This window comes from Peromyscus californicus, unplaced genomic scaffold (genome assembly GCF_007827085.1).
Source record: "Peromyscus californicus insignis strain IS unplaced genomic scaffold, ASM782708v3 Scaffold_11__1_contigs__length_118956290, whole genome shotgun sequence".
NCBI lineage: Eukaryota > Metazoa > Chordata > Mammalia > Rodentia > Cricetidae > Peromyscus > Peromyscus californicus.
Window position 1 is genome coordinate 78,174,540 of NW_026294402.1, and position 20,499 is coordinate 78,195,038.

The 20,499-nt window shown below is 44.9% G+C and overlaps 1 protein-coding gene across 2 annotated transcripts in view; it reads left to right on the top strand.

Annotated features, from left to right (window-relative positions):
* The window catches only part of Sh3bgrl2 (SH3 domain binding glutamate rich protein like 2), a 64,490-nt gene that overhangs the window by 28,785 nt on the left and 15,206 nt on the right, over positions 1–20,499 (top strand). For both annotated transcript variants that reach the window (XM_052715465.1, XM_052715459.1), the window contains exon 2: positions 11,061–11,246. In XM_052715465.1, coding sequence (XP_052571425.1) covers positions 11,061–11,246 — 186 coding nt within the window. The remainder of the gene's footprint in view (positions 1–11,060; positions 11,247–20,499) is intronic.

Consider the following 20,499-nt stretch of genomic DNA (forward strand, 5'->3'; position numbering starts at 1 on the left):
GGCTCATGGCTTTACCTGTCCTCCAGCATATCCTGCTCCCTCTGCAGTTCCTGATGTCTCCTCTGACTCCACCCTCCTCCTCCCCATCATTCTCAGTTTGGTTTTTCCCTGGCTACTGGCCTGTCAGCTTTTTATTAACTAATGAGAGTAATACATATTCACAGTGTATAGCATTTCCCCCTTTTGTCATTTCCCCCTTTTGACATTTCCCTCTTTTTGTCTAATTAAAAGGGAAGGTTTTAACTTTATCATCATAAGATTATATACAACAAAAAGATTAAGAATTACAGTTACAATATCCAGTCAATTTGTATTTGACAAAATTAGAGAAAATACTCAATTATCTATCCAATCTTGGTGAGTCTAAAGTTTTATATTTAGTTTATCTTTTATCATAACTAACAAAAACTATAACTGTGACTATCTAGTTTTTAACTCTGTCAAAGACCCCGGAAGAGTGAAGTGTTACCTAATGACAGGGACATCTCACTTCCTGGATAGTTACCCAGAGTTCCTCTGCAACATTGGGGCACCCAACTCTGGCCTACAGGCCTAGCATATCTGACAGACGTTTCTGTGAAGCAGGGAATTTTGAAGGACCGTTCTACCTTGCCTTGACAAAGTCCAGCAGTCACCTTTCTTGTGTCTTACTGGTCCATTTTGGACAGTATATTGTCAGCAATTGAGGCAAGGGCAGTTCTTTGTCCACATGGCTAGTTTTTGCCATAAAGAAAACAAACTCCATATGGAGTTTCTTTGATGCCCATCATCTTTTCTAAAGTAGATTGGTGCTGCCAGGAGCAGAAATGTCTCACTGTCATGAAAAGTCTTAGGTTATTAAACATATTAAATGTCATATTCTATAGGTCTTTGAAGTGTTTGAAGACAGTCTATCTAAATACAATCTGTGTATGACCTTGAAAACACATCTATCTAAATATAATCTGTGTATGACCTTGAAAACATACCTGACATGACTATAAGTTTGACTATTATAGATGACTATTAATCTGTATTTCTTAATTATACATTACATTTCTATATGAGCTGCATAAACACAATACCCCAAACAAGAGTAGAAACATACATACAGTATAACAAAATTAACTTTAAATTTGTGTCAATAAACCAAAATCCATACCAGTGTAAAATAGTTTTAGATTAATAGTTGTTTTTTGGATTAAAGTAGATTCAATAATCTACCCTTTTACCCTATCCTTTCTGTACCTCCCCTTTTTCTTTTCAGAAAGAGATCCTTGAATCTAATCTCCTTTGTTCACCTTTTTCCTAACCAATAACAACTTGTAACCAACCCTTCTTAAATGATGACAAATATCTATAACCAATCTTTTGGGAATGTGGGCGCAGTTTTTTAGACTACTTCTGCTGATTAGGGGCACTGGTAGTCTTTGAGGGAACCTTGAGAAAATCAGGATAATTGTTAAGTCTTGGCTGTAGTATTTTGTGAGTCTAGATCATCTCAGTCAGCAACCTGGAAGCTGTTCTGGTTGCTAGATCACGTGGGCCATCATTTTAATTGATATCTGTTCCCCTTGTTCTGAAAATATATAAACTTACAAAGGTAACATACATATCTCTATTAGTACAAGCATAGATTGTACATTGTATATAAGTCAGTTAAAGATGATTTTTTTGTTATGTGTTTGAGCAGGTAAAATATACATCACATGTCTTGTAGTTCTTTTAGGTTTTTTTTTTTATGTTTCTAGCCAGGATTTTCAGGGGGTATTCCTCGATCAAACTTGATTTTCCTTAACCTGAAATGAATCCATAGCCTCTCATTACCTGTGGAAACAAAAGCATAACCTCTCCCCAAAGCGACACATCTTTTGACTTAAATTTTGAAGTCAAGATATTTTTAAAACATATAGGTTGGTTTATTTAGTAGCTTTTATAATCTAATGTCTTTTAGCAGTTTTCATTTGCTCATTAATAGTAAAAAAAATCTGAAGACAACACAATAACATATAGGATTCAGACTCTGTGTATTTCTCATCTTTACGTGGCTTATATTTTTTTTTAACTCTATTTCTTTTTTAAGGACTTTTTCTACCCATTTTCTTTGCTCTCCCAAGCCTACATATAGTTTTAAACACACTGTAACCCATTTAGAGGCTTTTTTTCTGTCTGAATTTGTCTTTACTGCATATCTGTAACCTTTTCTGTCTGCATGAGCACAACCCCTAAACCCACCATGTAGTGTGCTGGTTGAGCACTCAAGCCTGCAGGCAGTGACTGGGAGAAGCCTCTCTGTACTGTGGCCCGTGCGAGAGACTACAGGAATCAGCCGTGTGGCTTAGCTCATGGTGTGCTGGCAGCCGGCTATGTTGTGCAGGCAGCTGTCAGGAGACTCGTCTCTGCACTGCGGCTGGCGTGAGACTGAGACTAGGAAGCTGTGTTTGTCTCTGTCTTTGCGCATTTAAATGCTTTTTTTTTTCCCCAAGCTTTCTCAGGTTTTATGTTGCAATTCTTGCCGAATGTTTGGACACCATATATAGGTGGAAGTTTCTGTGTCCTGCAGCTGCTCTCAAACACTCTGAGGCTTATATTAATTATAAATGCTCAGCTGATAGCTCAGGCTTACTACTAACTAGCTCTCACAACTTAAATTAACCCATTTCTATTAATCTACATTCTGCCACATGGCTCATGGCTTTACCTGTCCTCCAGCATATCCTGCTCCCTCTGCAGTTCCTGATGTCTCCTCTGACTCCACCCTCCTCCTCCCCATCATTCTCAGTTTGGCTTTCCCGCCTAACTTCCTGCCTGGCTACTGGCTTGTCAGCTTTTTATTAACCAGTGAGTGTAATGCATATTCACAGTGTTCAGGATTATCCCACAGCATGGGGGTAGTGTGCTCTCATTCTTGAGCTGTTCAGAGGATGTTAGTGAAGAATATTCTATGCTGGGGTAATGCTGTATTAGAGGGGAGCGCTTCATTGGGCGTTGTAGGGAGAGTAGTAGGTAAATGCTGAGAAAGCAGGAGGGCATTTGAGGCAGAGGGGAGTGGAAAGGAGAAGGAATTCTAGGAGTAAGATGGGTACAAGAGAAGCCTTTACATGTAGAAGTCAGTTGGGACCAATACTTGATGGGGATCAGTTGTCAACCTCAGAACAGGAACTTCATCCCATCATCCAAGGAGGCCCTGGAAGGCTCCGGGCCAGTGAATTGATGTAGGAATGAAGTTTTGGTTTTGATTTGGTTTGGTTTGGCTTGGTTTTGTGTCTTTTCCAGGCTGGCCTTGAACTCAGAGATCTGTTTGCGTCTGTCTCCTATGTGGGAAGCTTTAAGGTAACTTGCAATACAGTTATGGGGAGTCTCTCAGGAATGAGAGGCAGAGAGTGGGCATGTGCAAGAGCAGTTGAGAAAGGCTTAAGAAAGAGTGACCTGAGGCCACAAGGGTTCAGGCAGCATCAGCAAGTATATATGGCATTTGGCTGTTGCCCTGGGAGATGGGACAGTGACTCTTGCAGAGCTAGAACCCTCCAGCCTGAGAGCTAGGCTCTCAGTTCTCTCCATAGCATCAAGAACACAGGCCACAAGTGCTTTTCAGGATGCAAATATCAGGCTTGCCACTGCCCCATTGGCCAAAGAAAGTCACATGACCAAACCAGATTTAAGGCGAGAAAGACTCCACCTCAGATGGGCGGAGCTATGGTTTTCATCATTTGTGTTGGGATACAGAGGGAAGGTTTATGAACTTTTTTCCCCCCTGCTGTAGTGTAAAACAAGTTTTTTCATTACTCTTCCAAATTAATAAAAAACACTTTTGATACTGAAATAGTTGAAATGAAAAAAAAAATGTAGCTTACAATTCTTCTCTTCATTTATTTGTGAAATATAGCTGTGGAGTAAGTTGGGGTTTTTTATGACTGCATGGTAATGTTTGGATTAGAAAACAGGAGGTCTTCCAGCCCTCTCCGCGGACCCAAGGTGAAAGTTGTCCCGGGCTCTGTTTGACAGCCTGTGTGCTGTAGCAGAGTTGGGAATCTACTCTTCTGTCGGCTTCTCTTTTAGTTTCTGTTCTCTGCTGCTTTTCCTCCTGGCTCTGCACCGTTACACGCCGATGGGTGTGCTCCCAACTGTGGCCTGCTGTCCCTACTCCAACTGGAGATTCATAAAAAGGCCTTAATCAGTCAAGCATCCATCTCGGTCAGGGCACAGGAAGCTACATGTTTGAACTGTGGAAGCAGGAGACATAAAGAACCGTTTCATCCAATACCGGCAGCCTTTGAAGTCATCCAGAAGTCCCTTGATGGTGTTGCACAAGGTCACATCTAGGGCAAAGAAAGCAAAGGAAGCATGCTTGAATGAAAGAAACAGAAAGAAAGAGCAGAGTCCTAACTGCATCACCTTCTTCTGTCCCCAGAGAACCCAGAGCAAAGGTCCTGCCTGGGCTATCTCACACTTTAGGCAACTGAGGCTGGGAGAGAAGCCAAGTCATTTTCCTAAGACTCCTGCCCTGCAGGACTCTGATTATAACCAGGCCAGTCTGTGCCTGCCCCATCACTCCCAGGTTTCTTCCCTGTCCTCTGTGTGTGCTCAATTTGTCTGTAATTAAACTTGCTTGCCCACGATTGTACATATTAAATCTCAATTTGAAAAACAAAAGCCACATCTTGTTGATTATCCCTCCTCATTTGCAAGTGAGTCCGAAGGCCCCACAGAGTGACGCACACTTGGAATGTAAGCAAGAGGTGATGCGTCTGGAAGCCTATGGACTGACTGGACAGGGCTGCTTAACCATACAAATCATCTGGCACCCTCCTGGGGAAGAACTAGTCCTGCAAGAGAGCGGAGGCACGGAAGTTGATCCGGAGGCCACTGCCACAGACTGGGGTCTAAGCCAGAGTGAAGTGCAGTGTGATTTATTTAGCCTGTCTCCTGATTCACTCCCCATAGGTTGCTGGGGCCGGTGAAAGCCACAAGCATCTTCGCTTAGATTTCCACGGGTCACTGAGTGACCATGCCCTGTCAGCAAAGCCTGAAGCACAGGTCCAAACAGCGCACTGCTGAGGTGCCTGGGGGGGGTGTCATTAACACCGAGGTGCCGGTGGTGGGGCCCTCAGCAGATCCGGGAGTGTATAACTGAAAGGGGAAAGTTTGCCATGCAGCGGTGTTAGGAAGGTTGCTGTCAGTCATGTCTGAGGAGTTTGCTTCAGAGACTAGAAGCATTTGGGGAAGAGGTTAAGGGTAATCTGGTCCAGGGTGCCAATGAGAAGCCGATAAAACAACACACTTGCTTGATTTTTAGTTAGAATCAATTTACAGATCCAGCAATTAGTAAAAACCAAAGCACTTTTCTGTGTTAATATTCTCATCTGCCCCCTTGAAATCCCACCCCTTGGGGCCGCCCTGCATCCTGACATAGAAGCCTCTTAAGGAAAAACTCCGCCCCTTCCTCTCTCTCTCCACTCCCACAAGGTATGCACACCTCGACCTCTCTTCTCTTTCCCTCTCTCTCTTTCTTCTCTCCCTCTTTCCTATCATCTCTTTGTCTCTCTATTATAATAAACCATTTCCGTGCGCGGATGTAGTGCCTGGGTTGTGAATGTCCACCCCACCACCATGCCCGCCAACCCGCCGCTGCATCTGCCCAGGATACCCTTGGGGGTCCCCACGTAATATATTATAACATTATGTTCTTGTGTTTAAAAAAGTATTAGTAATAGAATTTAAACAGGAATGTTCTGTAGTTAAGACTGACTTCTTCAGTAACTATCAGTTAGAAGCAGTGTGTTCTCTCTCATTCAAGGTCCAGATTGCTCTGAATCATTGCAGCTGTTTACAGTTAGGTAGAAGAATCTAGACACACTGCCTTTAAATTCATGTAGCTCTAAAATTGGGAACTCGGGAGTTTGAACCATGGGTTGACTTTCAGTTAAGTTAGATTGCTGTTTTGGTTTGATTAGCTTCTCCTCTGCACAGAGCCTGAGTAGGGGGATCTGCAGTCTTGAACTCAGTCATTCCCACCGAGGCCCACCTGTGTGACCAGGTCCCGTGCTTGCAGAATCTGCACCGTGGCGAGAGGTGAGAACAGCCGTGAGGAAACAGCGCAGAACAGGCTAGTGCGTGCAGGCTATGAAACACCCGGAGTGCGGCCGGAGAGGGCGGATGCCCGAGGAGCTCGTGCTGCTCCTGGGAGTGTTTGCTTCCAGCTGCCTGGGAAAACCTTGTGTGGTCATCAACAGATCTGCATCGTGCGTCCACTGTGTGCAAGGCATCATGTGACGGACGCACTGTGGACGGAACCGGCAAACCCGCCTGTCTTTCGGGTGTTTATAGTCCATGTGGGGGGACAAATGTGCAGATGTAAAACAAGTGCCAGCTGTGGAGAAACAAATGAAGGACTTGAAAAGGAGTAGGAAGTACTAGAATGGTTAAAAACTCCAGTGGGTGAGGAGGGTTCACTGGGGAAGTGAACCAGAAATGGAAATCTATTTAATATTTTGATTTTTTTTTTTTTGAGACAGAGTCTCATTATGTAGTCCTGGCCATCCTAGACTTCTCTGTATAGACCAGACTAGCCTCAAATTTGCTACAATCGTCTTCTCTCTGTCACCCAGACTTACGTTATTAGGGGCTGATTTGTCGAATAAGGAAAGTTTAAGCTTGGGGTGGCAGCTGGAAGGCGTGAGGCTTTCTCCTTCATCATCCCTAGCAGATGGTGTTTGTTTGCTGTATCTCCTGCTCACCATGTTAGCAGTTCTGCAAGGAAGAACGCTCGACCCTCCTTTCTCAGCCCCCTGCGTGCTGGGCTGGTAGACACAGCCACACCTAGCTGGCATTTGTGTCAATTTGTGAGACTTGCTGCCTTTGTCTCTCCAGAACTGTGTTGGGGATCCCTTCCTGCTCCAGAGATTCTGGGGAAAACTTGTTTCCTGAGCTGAGCAAGGGCAATCTCAGTGGGACTGGTTATGGGTAAATAGCTATTGTCTGCAATGGCTTCTGAGTGTATTTGAGTAAAAGCAAGTGTGAGCTGCATGTACCTTCCACCCGTGGATGAATTGACACAGATGGAGTCACCAACTCTGGTCCTACAGTTTACCCCTCTAACATTTGCCCAGTAATGGAAAGAAAAAGATACTGCATGTAAGGTGTGTTTCATCCCAGAAAATTCGAAACTTGGAGAGAACAGAACGTTTCATGTGGAGGAAATGATCTCAGAATACTGTTTATGTTTGGATCCTGGTGTCCTGTCCAGCACATCCTGCTGTCACCTGGGGCCCACCCCTCAGGCTGGGTGTTCTCCATGGCCCTGCCTCCCGTGCAAGCCTGGGCCCCACAGTTCCAGACCACACTCTGCAGCTTGTAAACAACGGTGTGGTGTTACTCATCTTCCTTCCTGCGTCCAGCGTCACAGACGTCCTCTGGGATACGTGGTCCCGTGGTTACATTTCCCCTACCCTGTCCATTTGGTTAACTCACTGGAGTGTTGGCTGATCTTCTGTGGTCTCCCTCAACCCTGTTATTCTTTCATGTTAGTAAAAGTAACCTGGAGGTCAATGACAAAATGCTTAGAGTTGTCTTCCTGTTAGCTGGGGAAACTTTACCGCCCCCACAGGCAGTTCTCTGTGTGACTCTAGTCTGTCCCCTGACTGTCTCTTAACTTTTTGAATAGTCACACAGGCTCCCACTTGGTTTTAATCTCCAGTCCCTCTCATCTCCCACTTGTCTCCCCACTTGGTCCTTAATCTCCCTGCACTTTCTGTTAGTTTCTTACATGACCTTCAAGAGTTTTTCTTTTCAATATAACAAATATTTTCTTCATTGCTTTTGTTAAAAAAGAGGAGGAGGAGGAGGAGGAGGAGGAGGAGGAGGAGCCTGGTCTACACTATCTGAAACCTATTGATCAATCTAATGGATCTTTCCAGAATGGTGTTAATGGTTCATAACAGGGTTGCTTCTGCTTCTATTCCTGTTTTGTTCTTAAGCTGCAGGGTATGAAATCTCTTTGAGGCACAGACTTGGCTGCGCCTCTTTTTAAAATACAGATGGTCTCTGTGCTGGTTAGTTTTATGTCAGCTTGACACATACCAGAGTCACCCTAGAAGAGGGAGCCTCAGGTGAGAAATGCCTCCATAAGATCAGGCTTTAGGCAAGCCTGTCGGGCATTTTCTTAATTAGTAATTGATGTGGGAGGACCCAGCCCATTGTGGGTGGGACCACCCCTGGTTTCTGTAGGAAATCAGGGTTGAACAAGCCAGTAAACAGCACCCCTCCATGGCCTCTGTATCAGTTCCTGCCTCCAGGTTCCTGCCCACTTGAGTTCTTGCCCTCACTGCTTTTGATGATAAACTGTTATATGGAACTGTGAGTGAAATGAACCTTTTCTGCCCCAAGTTGCTTTTGGTCACGGCGTTTCATCACAGCAATAGTAGCCCTAACTAAGACATTCTCTCTTACTGTTTACTCTATGCAGTACTGTGCCAGTCATCACTGTTGCCTGGGAGAAATCTGCCTTCATTTCTGATGTCTTTGAGTTTTAGTGTTCTGAGTCATTTTACACAGCTTTGAGGTCTTGGCTCTAAAGAGGGAGGGTGTTGAGACCTAGACACTCTGAGACACTACTCATGGTCCTGTAAACTGCTGTGGCCTTGTTGAAAGCAGATTAGCATGGGTCCATTATGAGCCTGAAAACTATCTGTGCAGTTTGAAAGTTGAGTTTCATTCATAGTGCCTGTTGTGATCACACATGCCAGTGTATGCTGAAGAGGCTGAGGCTGGAGGAGGATCAGAGTTTCACTCATAGGGCCTTTACCTGAAGCAGTATCGGGAGATGCACTGGGAGCATTTTTAAAGATACTGTTGTAGTCCAACTATTTGTGTCTCCCTCAAATGCCTGCCTAATGTGACGGAATTAGGAGAAAGCTGTTGGGAGGCCAGGAATGAGTTTAGTGCCCTCAAGGATGAGGGAGCTGTCTTGTTCCTTCTACCAAGTGGCATCATAGAAAAGGGTTCTGTCTGTGACCCAGGAAATGGGCACTGACCAGATACCTATTCCGTAATACTTTGATCCTGGGCTTCTCAGCTTCCAGATTAATGAGAAACGAACTTCCCCCTTTTCCTAAGTCATCCGGTCTGTGGCGTTTCGTTATAGCAACCATAACAGACAGACTGAGACAAGAGTTCGTTGTTCATTGCATGGTGCTGTTCCAGTAACAAAAGATGCAAATAGACCAAATAGCCAACAACATAATATACCTAAGTATCTTATGTGTACAGAATATAAAATGCTGTGGTGTTTATATTCTTGGAGAGTAGGGTCCAGCCAAGGTGCTTCAGGCAGCATCTGTTGGTGTTGAATGCTGTGATGGCCTTCACAGAACATACTGAGATCATTGTGTGTTCAGAACCCAGGCTGCAGTGAAGTCGTTGACCTCATGGATCAGTGCTGCCAGAAACATCTAGGGTTTATTATGTGTTGGGTTTTGAATTAATATCTGGCCCCTTGTATGTTCAAAACCTTATACTGGTTTTTGCCACCCACAATCAGTTATGAGACCCCTTTTAAGGGTTTGGTCAGTTTTAACATGCTGGGCTCTATTCCCCTCCTCTGGATTTTGGCATATGTCTCCTGAGTTAGTAGGACTATAGACCATTGCTTTATGATCTCAAAACATGGGCCTTTTTATAGTCAAGAATATATATAATCAGGTATACATGAGTGTACCTGCCCAGAAATGTGCATGGTCCCTCAGGGCAGAGGGAGGGTTACAAATACAAAAGAAGGCTATAAGGCAGGAGGATGGCACTGAGTGTTTTAGTAGCATGCACATCAGACCTTGATCAAACACTGGGGAAACTACTCTTAATTGGAAGACGCAAGCAATAAAATCATCTTAGTTTTCAAGCAGCATGAGTAATTTATCCTCCTTTGAGTTGAAGTTTCAGACCAATATAAGCCCATTTCTGAAATGATGTATCCAGTGTGAGGGAAGAAAGTCACCCTTTTCAGAAATGAAAGATGGCTTCATTGAAGAAACTGAGAAGCCATTATCTTTTGGATTTCTAGCACCACACAGTAATTCTCAAATCCACGCGCCTGAGCTTAGCGATGGGCTGTTTTGCCAGTATTTTTTCTGTGTCTGTACAACCTCACCATCCTGTTCACATGTATGGACCCAGGGACGGAGCTGTTGGCTTACAGCATGGTCCAGATTTCCAACCTCAGAGTCACATACTACTGGTGATTTCTAAGGGGCATTTGGGGGATGGAGGTGGAGGAAATCTGTGTGAGGGTTTGTTCTTCAAGCTTTAGGCTGTTCATTCCTTACATTTTAAAAGAGGTATCTTCTCCAGTCACTTAGAAAAGGCAATCATATTTTATGTTTAACACGCTGTGTTTAAGACATTGAATACTGGTGTTCCATGTGAATTAGTGGATGCATACCATTACATTGAGAAGGTTGCTCACATTTGAAGACATCCTGCTGCTACTGAAACTGCTGAGGAGCACCCCTGACCCCTAGTGACTGGAGAGGGAACCGTGAGGGTCGGAGGAATAGAAAGGGTTAAGACTGAAAGATGCTTGTGGTTTAGTCTCACCTAGAAGTGAGGAGCAGCGTTTCCTCTTGCAAACCAAACTGATGAAAGATTCTTTCTGGGTCATGATTATAGCTGTGGAATATCTGAGAGGAATAAAAATGCTGCTCTCCTCGGTCACCAAAGTGTTCATCTCAGATGAGGCAGACATGGCTTACAAATGACCTGAGCAGAGGGAGCTTTACTGGTTATAAATGTCAGCTTTTAGCAGAGGGAGATGAGGAGTGGCTGTGGCCTGCTGGGAACTAAGTGGGTGTCTGGTCTCACCTGCCACCTCATCCTCTATCCTTGTGGGCAGTCAGAGTTGAGTGTCAGCCTTCTGGGGTGTCTGAGTGCAGGAATCACTGCACTGGAGCTGGCTCAGTCCTGGCCTAGATATACAGTGAGGGAGCTGTGTACATCCCTTCTGACTATGGGCAATCTGAATAGTTGAATCTGCAAATGCATACTTACTGCCGTCGGGTAAACATTTCTCTTGCTTATCTCCCCTCTAGATCAAGAAGAAGCAGCAGGATGTGGTTAGATTTTTGGAAGCCAACAAGATAGAGTTCGAGGAGGTGGACATCACCATGTCAGAAGAACAGAGGCAGTGGATGTACAAAAACATCCCCCCTGAGAAGAAGCCTTCACAGGGCAACCCTCTGCCGCCTCAGATATTTAACGGCGACCGATACTGTGGAGTAAGTGGCTGGATTGTCCCCACACTGTGTCCCTTTGTGACCTGTAGCATGATAACCCAGAGTGAGTTTGCATCCTGTAAAGGCAGTAACTTCATGCGGTACCTGTTCCGGGTCATAGGCCTAGCAGAGGGGGATGCTCAGAGCAGTCAGCATCACGGACGGGAGGGTGCTGAAGAATTGTGTGGTGTGTAACCGAGGTCAAGGGTGTCTCTCAGTCATCCATCCTGTCCCTTTCTTTGCTCTGGGAGAGAAGTAGAGAGTGTGTGTTTACCGTGTTCTGACTTTTCAAGCACGTCTCTTCATTAAAGCATTTTTGGGCCAGATTGAAGAGGTAATTATTCTTGAATCATTATTCCCCATGGATAGCTGATTAGAAAACAGAGTTCATATTCAAAAAAGATTATCAGCAGAGGGATTACTGTGAGTATTTAAAATCTGTCTTGGTGCCTTCCTGCTGGGTAGTATATGGGAAAACAAAGCCAGTTTCGTCTAGTCGTCCACTTAGCTTATTTCTTAGGTTAAGACAATCTGAGAAACTTCTTCCTACTGAGTAGGTTGGGGTTTGGCTTTTACCACAGCTTTAAACTCCATACACACGTGTCTATTTTGGGATGCAATTCCTTTTAGGAGCTACAGTGCCTGGGTGTTGCCGATGCTGATGCTCTTAAGTAGCCGGGTTGTCATTAGGGTGGAGAAAGGAGTAATACTATGTTTGGTGGCTGTAGAGTCATAGAAGAGAGGGAGAAGTCAGAACATAGGCCCTCGAACCACCTGCACACAGGCATCTCAGTAGTGATGAGCCGAGTCCTGTGCCCATGACACTCGTCTGCCTGGTGTTGTCCATGGCATCTGTGAAAAGTTTCTTAGCGCCTTAAGCCTCAGTTTTTTTGATCCTTAGACTCGTTACATCCTGGACTCCCGGTCTAGTGCACCTCCCAGGTGGTGGGATTGCAGGTGTGTGCTACCATTCCCAGCTTTTCAAGTTTAGTACCAGGAGCCATGCCCCTCATCTCCAGGTGCGCCCCCACAGAGCTCCCCGCCAGCTCTAGTGGGCTGCTCTTTGCGCAAGGGTTGTGACTGTTTGCAAAGCTCTTCTTACATAAGTTATCCCGTGAAGATAAAGGCTCGGAGACTCTGTTACAGCATCAAGAGTTTGTACTTTATTGGGGAAATGCAGAGAAACGAAGGGTGCACACAGTTCCTGACGGCCAGCGCTTATACTCCGTGTGGCTTGATGACCACGCTGAGGGGTTAGCCGAAATGCTTGGGAACTGCAGCTCAGAACAAAGCTGCAAGGGTTGGGTTAGCCCAAAAGGAGTTTCAGGTTAGGACGTGAATTTAAAATCACTGTGACTAGGCTCAAGTACGTCTTTACTAATCAAAATAAAAACTACTTAATTGACTCATTTTTGTCAATAAGAAATGTTTGCCTCCTCCTGTAGTGTAAAAATCTGTGCCTCGGGATCAACCAGTTCTCAGAAAACTTTGCTTATCTGGCTGCTCTCTAAATGTTTCCCTGTAAAAAGTTGTCAAGATCCTTGAAGTGATGCCTGGTTGGGGAGAGTCAAGGTGATGTGATGGATGAGGCAAAACCTCGTAACCCAGTTTGTTTAGCTTCTGAAGCACTGGTTGTGTGACAAGTGGCAGGGAACTGCTGGGGAAATGGGTCCTTCCCGTGGACAGTTCGGGGAAGCCTTGCAGCTTGCCGTGAATCTCATCCATTTGTGGAGCTACCTTTCAGGTGTAAAGGTCCAATCGTATCTGGCTGTAGTGGATCAGATGGGCAGAGACCACCAAACAGTGACCATGGCCCCTTTCTCCTGCTGTAAGCTTGCCCATGGGAACATGCTGTAGAGCTTTTCAGTCCAGACGGTAAGCTGGCCATCTCCAGTTGTATACAGTCCACTTTTCATCACCCATCACAATCCCGCTGAGAAACGGCTTGCTGTTATTTCACAGAGTAGCAGAGGACAATGGATCCAAATGGCTGGTTTTCCTTTTTCCTTTTCTGGTCGGGTCATGAGGTACCCACTCAGCAGGCCTTTCCACCTTTCCTGTTTGCTTCAGTGCCAAATGGCCACAAATGGTCCACACGGACCTCTCTGTGATGATAAGAGGACCGGCTTTAGCGGCCCCTCTCGACTTGTCGTTGTCGACTGCCGTGACCACACCCTGCTTCTCATCTTCAAGCTCTGCCCGCCTGTACAGTGCTTATGGAAGTTTCACCTACCTGTCTGTTCCTCAGCAGTTCCTAGACAAACGTGTTGTGATGCCAAGAGTTGTCCCTGCTCCTTAACCGTCCATTTTGAACTCAAATGAGAAATCGCCTGAATTTGCTTTTTGTCTGTGTAATACCTGTAAAATAGACATCCGGTAGTAAATCATTAGCAAAAGAGAGGAAGAGAGAAATGGACCTTCGAGTTATGTATCACATAGCCGTATTTATTTAAGGATGTGTTCCAATGTTGAATCACAAATTGCAGCAGTACGGAAACTGTAGTGATTTTTGCAGCAGCCCAATAAAATAGTACGTCAGGAAGCCTAACACAGATGCCACCGGCGCTGTCTTTCCCTGGGACGCTGCTGGTATGAAAAGCCTTTGTTTTGTTTGTTTTTCGTGACGTCATTCCTAGGCACAGAATTCTTGGTGAGGAAGCACTGTGACTGTTGCTTCATGCTCATCTGGTCTCCAGGGACACAGCTCAGATGTCAACTGCCGTTTCTGGGGCCCCGGGGGTGTCTGGCAGTCTCTGCTGTGCCGAATTTGAAGGTTTGCTGCACGCATGTGCAGTTCAGGGTTGCTTGGTGAATCACCAGTGAATGAAGTCTTTCCTACAGGTCATTGTTGAGTGCTCAAGGAACTGTAAGTGGGACTTACATTCTCTTCCAGTATTTCCTTTGAAAACTTTCTCCTTGCTACCATTTTCCTGAGCGTCCGTTCACTCGGGCCTTGGTTTTGTAGTATTTTTTTTTATCTTTTCCTTCTGTTGTTTTTGACTTTTTGTTTTCTAGGGGAGATTTCTTTAATTCGTGTCTTAATCTTTTCAGGGTATATTATTTCACACACACACACACACACACACACACACACACACACACACACACACACACACCCCTTCTGTTTTTTCCCCTTTTAAATGTTATGTTTTATGGTATGAGAATGCCAGGCCATAACTCAGTGAGGATACTCAGTGTAATTTCTTTGAAGTTTCCTTTTGTAGCAACTCTTGTCCTTGTCTACGCTGGTTCGTCCCCACCCCCTTACTGCGACCCACTTCCTCTTTCCTCTTTTTCTTCTCCTTTCCCTTTCCTCCTCCTCCTCCTCTCTTTCCCCTTTCCCTCTTTTTCTTCTTTCTCCTTTTCCTCTTCCTCTCTCTTGGGTCTTGGTGCTTGGGTTGGGCTGAGGACCTTGCACTTCCTGGGTCTGGGATATGTGGATCCCTCCCCCAGCTCGTTGGGTTGTTCTTTTCTTCCCATGCTTACTTCATGTACAGATCTTTCTGTTCATCTGTAGAAAGCTGTGCCTGTGTCTGCATGTGGATGCACGATGCTTCCGGGTGGGCAGTGATGTAGAATGACCTACTTCTGTGGGTTCTGCTGCAGCATCTATAGGTCTTTTCTCAGATGACACTAGCAGAGAACGGCCCCGCAGTCGCTAACTTTGGTGGCATCACCCTGCTCCCAATGGTTTTGAGCCAACAGAGCGAGGGAGTGGGAAAAGTCTCTGTCTTCATTTTATGTCAAACCTCTTTCCACCCTACCCTCTTCAGTGTCCATATTTGTAAACCTTTGGCTTCCAGAGGACAAGTTTGTTCATTAACCTTCTAACTCCTTAGAGGAGATCGAGGCATCTTGGGAAGCCAACTGCTATTTCTGTAGTCTTCCATCCCCACTGTCCAGGCCCTTTACAGTAGCCAGTAGATCCACTGACCGTGGCCCTTCACAGTAGCTGGTGGATCCACTGACCGTGGCCCTTTCACAGTAGCCGGTGGGCCCACTGACCGTGGCCTGGACGTTCTGGCTCACTTCTGCAGGTGCTCCCATTGCACACCCAGCCGTTGCTGTTCTCTGCTGACACATCCGTCACCACCTCCCCGTTCATGGGCTGCCTGTGTTGAGGTTTAGGCTGTTGATGTCAAAAATGAGCTTCTGTTTCTGGTTTTAAACTCCTTGTTTTGTTGACCTTTTGTGAGGAGAGAGGTAGGTAACATTGCTACTGTCGTGGTACAGCGGTCTGCATTGGGTTTAGGACAGGGGTTTGTACTGGGTGAATCAAAGACTTTAATGTTGTAAAATAAGGTTAACTTTATTCTTCTTTTTACCTCTTTCTGACATCTAAGCCTCTGCTCCACAGAGTGTGTGGGACTTCTTCGGGTAGCCTGTGTGGGGGCTGGCTTTCATATTGATTCAACTGTGCCAGATCAATGGCTGCTGTTCTGCCTCAGCAGCCGAGGTCCCAGGTGGAGGTGGTAGCAGCTGCTGCCTGGTGTCTTGTGACTCCAGGGGCCAGGAGTGTTAAAGATGATGTCTGCTCTTACCAAGGTCAGATAATTACGACCTTCACAGAGCATCAGAGAGGCAGCTGACAGTGGGCTTCATCCCTCTACCTGTGTTTAGACACCTTGGTTCCCAGTGGTGGTTTATGAGAGTCTCATCTGGTTGGCTAACTGTGGGCAATGTCATGTTGTAAGTGACAGGATCTTGACAGTCTGCAGAACCTGCTGTATCCAAGATTTCCTGGAAATGTCCTACCCAAGATTTCCTGGAAATGTCCCACTTAGTTTTAAGCTGGATGAAACCTAGAGCAAACACCTGCTAAGCTCCTTGGTAACCAGTGTGGGTTACCAAAACACGTGCTCCCCTCTGTGTAGGATGTGGATGGCCTGTCTCCTGGGAATTCCCAGCTGCTTGAACGGGCTCCCACAACAGTCACTTCCTCCTGGAATTGGGGGAATGATGGAGAAACGTGGGAACTGTTGAAGACTCATTACAATGGTACCTGTGCAGGAAGGTTTGGGGCCTGGCTTAGCTAGGGCTCTTATAGCTGAACCTACGGTGTGACCTGAAGATGTTCTTGCCTACTGAGGAAACAAGAATTTCACCTGGTTCTTAAACTATTTCTCCAGCTGTGATGGATTTTTTTTTTTTTCTCAGCTGGTGTTACACCTCCCTAAATTCCTCCCAGCAGCCAGCATCCTTGTTAGGTATTTGCAACCAAGATTCCAAGCTGGCGTAGCTCTGTTAACTAGCCTGATTCACTGCAGCATTTCACTGTGAGGCAGGAATCTGGTGATGGGACCTGGCCCTCCTGAACCTCTCAACCTCTTTTGATATGTTTTAATGTCTGGTTTGGATTCTGAAACATTTAGACCTCACGTTAGAGGTTTTAAGCCTTTTTCTCTTTCTGAACGGACATGGAATGCACTACAAGTGAGCGTGCCTCTCTACAGAAGGAAAATACTCCCCTTTCATTCATCTCCTTCCTCCCCGTCAGCACACAGATGCTTTAGATCATTACATATGTTTATTTCTTGTTAAAAGCCTTTGTGTGTGTGTGGTACAACACATAAAATTTACCGCCTCAGCCATTTTAAGGTGTGCAGTTCATCATTGAATTTACTCACATTGTTGTGAACTAGATCCTGGGATGTTGTGCCTTGCAGAACTGGACTTTTAAATCCCCTAGGCAGCAACTTCTCTTTGCACCCTCATCTAGGCCTGGTAACTGCCATTCTTCCATAGCTATGCATTTGACTGTGTTGGAAAACTTATGTAAGTAGGCTTATACAATGTTTGTCTTCATGTGACTGGCTTCTTTCACTTAGTGTAATATCCTCAAAGTTCATCCATGTTGTGCTAATCTCTCTAAAGGCTGCACAGCATTAAGCTTATGTCACACATTTTATTCATTCATCTATCAGGAGTCTTTGGGTTGCTTCTGCTCCTGTGCCATTTTGAATAGTGCTGCTGTGAGCACAAGCTCTCACATGTTCTTTTGAGATTCTGCTTTCAGCTGCGTTGGTTTATAACTGGAAGTGGGGTTGCTAGATTATATGGTAGCTCTGGATTTGTTTGTTTTATTTTTTTATTTTAGGGACTAGCCAAAGATCCCCCTTCCATACCTGTTACACCAACAGTGCCAGGAAGTTCCAGCTTTTCCATATTGTTGCCAACATGTCTTATTTTTAGTGTGTGTGTGTGTGTGTGTGTGTGTGTGTGTGTGTGTGTGTGTGTGTTAATTTTGAATAGTCTCGTGGGTGTGTGGTGATACCTCACTGTGGATTTGATTTGCATAACTGATGAATAATTTGTTGACTGTTGATGTTGTCCATGCTCTCTATTGGCAGATTCTCTTTTGAGGAATATCTGCTCAGTGTCTTTTCCTGACTTTCAGTCATTACTAGATTTTGTTGTTGAGTTGGTGGTGTTTTATATATATTCTGGATCATGATCCTTCAGCATACCTGATCTGCTGGTGTTTTTTTTTTTTTTTTTTTTTTTTTTTTGCCTTTTCACGTTGTTGATTGTGCTCTTCAGTGAATGAAAGTTTTCCAGTTTGATGTACCAATTGGCTGTTTTTTTGAATCTATCATCTGTACGTATGTATAGCTCCTCCCAGGGCTTTCCTACACTGGCCATAAAGTTTTGGGTCATAGGTTTAATTAGGCCTTTAATGTTCTGAGCTAATTTTTGTCAGTACTGGAAGGTTGGGGTCTAATTTTATTTTTGTTGCCCAGTCTTTCCAGTACTGTTATTTCGGAGACCATCCTATCTCTACTGAGTGGCATGTGTCTGTCACTAGAGCATATATTCAAGGTTTCTTTTTTCTTTCTGCCAATGTCATACTGTTTTGATTACCATAGCTTTGCAAAATAGTTTGTCTAGGAAGTATCTTTTTCTAAATGTGTTAGCTGTTTGGGCTCCTTTCACATTCCTTAGGGATTTGGGTTTTTTTCGCTTGTTTGTTTTTTTCTTTCTGTTTCTAGGGAGAAAAAAAAGCTATTCTTGGGATTTTGGTAGGGATTTTACTGTGTTGGTAGTTTGCAATGGGTAGTATTCACACCTTAACAAAATTGAGTGTTCCAATCTGTGGATGTAGGATTTACAGTTATTGTGCAAGGCTTCATCTTCCAGGCTAGGTTCATTAGGAAACACACTGTATTCTTCTGAGGCTGTTCCCAGCCTTCTTTTCCAGCCTTCCATTTTTGCTGTGTACAAATGCAGCTGACTGTTGTGTGTGCACATGCAGCTGGCTGTTTCTGTGTACAAATGCAGTTGACTATTTCTGTGTGCACATGCAGCTGACTATTTCTGTGTGCACATGCAGCTGACTGCCAGTGTATACAAATGCAGCTGGCTGTTCCTGTGTACACATGCAGCTGGCTGTTTCTGTGTGCACATGCAGCTGGCTGTTCCTCTGTACAAATGCAGCTGGCTGTTTCTGTGTGCACATGCAGCTGACTGCCAGTGTGTACAAATGCAGCTGACTGCCAGTGTATACAAATGCAGCTGGCTGTTCCTGTGTAGAAACACAGCTGACCTTTTTGTGCTGGTTTTGTGTCATGTGCCTTTGTGGAATTAATTTTTAGTTTTCCTGTTTAAAAAAAAAAAGTAGCACTTAGAAATTCACTTAGAATTAAAATCACAGTAATCAGTTTGTGGATTAACATCAACGACTAGGACACATAGCATTCAGTAGTCAAGACACATTCATACAGGTCTGGCTATGGATGCTGTTGCCCAGTCAGGTATTGGTTGACAGTGGGGACATGGAGTGGGTATAAAATACTGCTAGTTACCGAAGAGTAAAGTCCTTTCTTCAGGTCAGGTCTTAACAACACAGGACAGCCTGCCTGAGATACAGATGGTGATGGTCTTAAATGAAAGATAAGCTGGCCTTTTCCATTAGACAGTTTAAAGGTTATTAATGTTTAAAAATTGTTGACTTTTTTTACACTCTTTTAGATGGTATTTACAATGTCAAGCGTGTGCCTACATGTTGGGCGCATTGCTATCTGATCAGGGATGATAAAGCTATTTTCCAGTTTGTTTCAGGAGTGAGTGACTTGGAGCCTACTGTGGCCTCCTTTCCATACTGCCCTGGTGATTGAGGCCAGGTGACTATTACCTGAGGTTGCTTGAGCCTGGCTTAGCTATTTTTCTGGAGGAGCAGAAAGTTAACTGTCCAGCAGTGGATGTGGATGTTATTCCTCACCTCCCTTTTCTCCCCTGTAAAAGGAGGTGAGCCTGAACTGACTACAGCGGAGCGCACTTATGTCTACAGCTGCAGTGGGTCTCAAGTCCATGTCTCTGCAAGATCAGGTTGCATTTCCATCTTAGAAAGCTCAAAGCCAAATGCATTTAAAAGCAAGTTTACTGAGCCTGCCTGTAAACTTTTACAGTGAAATCCATTAAAATTGCCACCTTTTAGAAGAAGCTCACCTATCTCACACACATTTTCCTGGGAAACTTTATATTAATTTAAAATCTTGTTGTATTTTGGCACCATCTGTGTGAAAGACCAGTTATCTAATCGAGGAGAGTATTCTTCATCAGCTGCTGGGCTGCAAACGTTCTTACGTGGCACCCTTCCACATGTAGTGGGGCACAGTTGGGGGAAGGGGCATGGGGTTCCATTCTCACTGTTGCCTGCCGCTCAGCAGCCAGCATTGGCATTCTTTGCAGCTTCCTGTCTTCTAACCATCGTTTTTATTCTGCTGTCTATAAATGTTTAATCTCCCATTTTCACCTCACTGAGAGGTTTGCCTCAAAACTGTACAGGGGTGAGTCCCTGGTATGTGGCTGCCATGGAGATGATGAAGCGTGCTGCGAATGCCGAGCCATCATCCCGGAAGTCCGAGGCCACCCTTGCTTGCTGCGGTTCTCTGGACAGGAGTTCCTGTTCTGTTTACGTTACTCTTCTGAGCCATCTAAAGGCGATGAAGACAGAAAACTGTGCCGACAATAAGGGCACATTAATGTCAGTGTTGAGAGATCAAAGCCTGGTCCTGAGAGGATGGGGAGCGGAAGTTCCTTCCGTGTCCTGCCGTCCTTTGCATGCTCGCTCCAGGCCTGAGCCCAGGTGCCACCTCCTGACGAAGCTTTGCCTCCGTGTTTTCTGCCCTACTCCTCTATGTTCTTCAGTTTTCAGATCGGGATGTATGTGTCTTTTCCTCGCAAAGACAGAGGGAGGTTGGCTTTCTTGTAGTTTCTCATTCCTTCTCTGCTTTGATACATAAATAGACATTTGCAC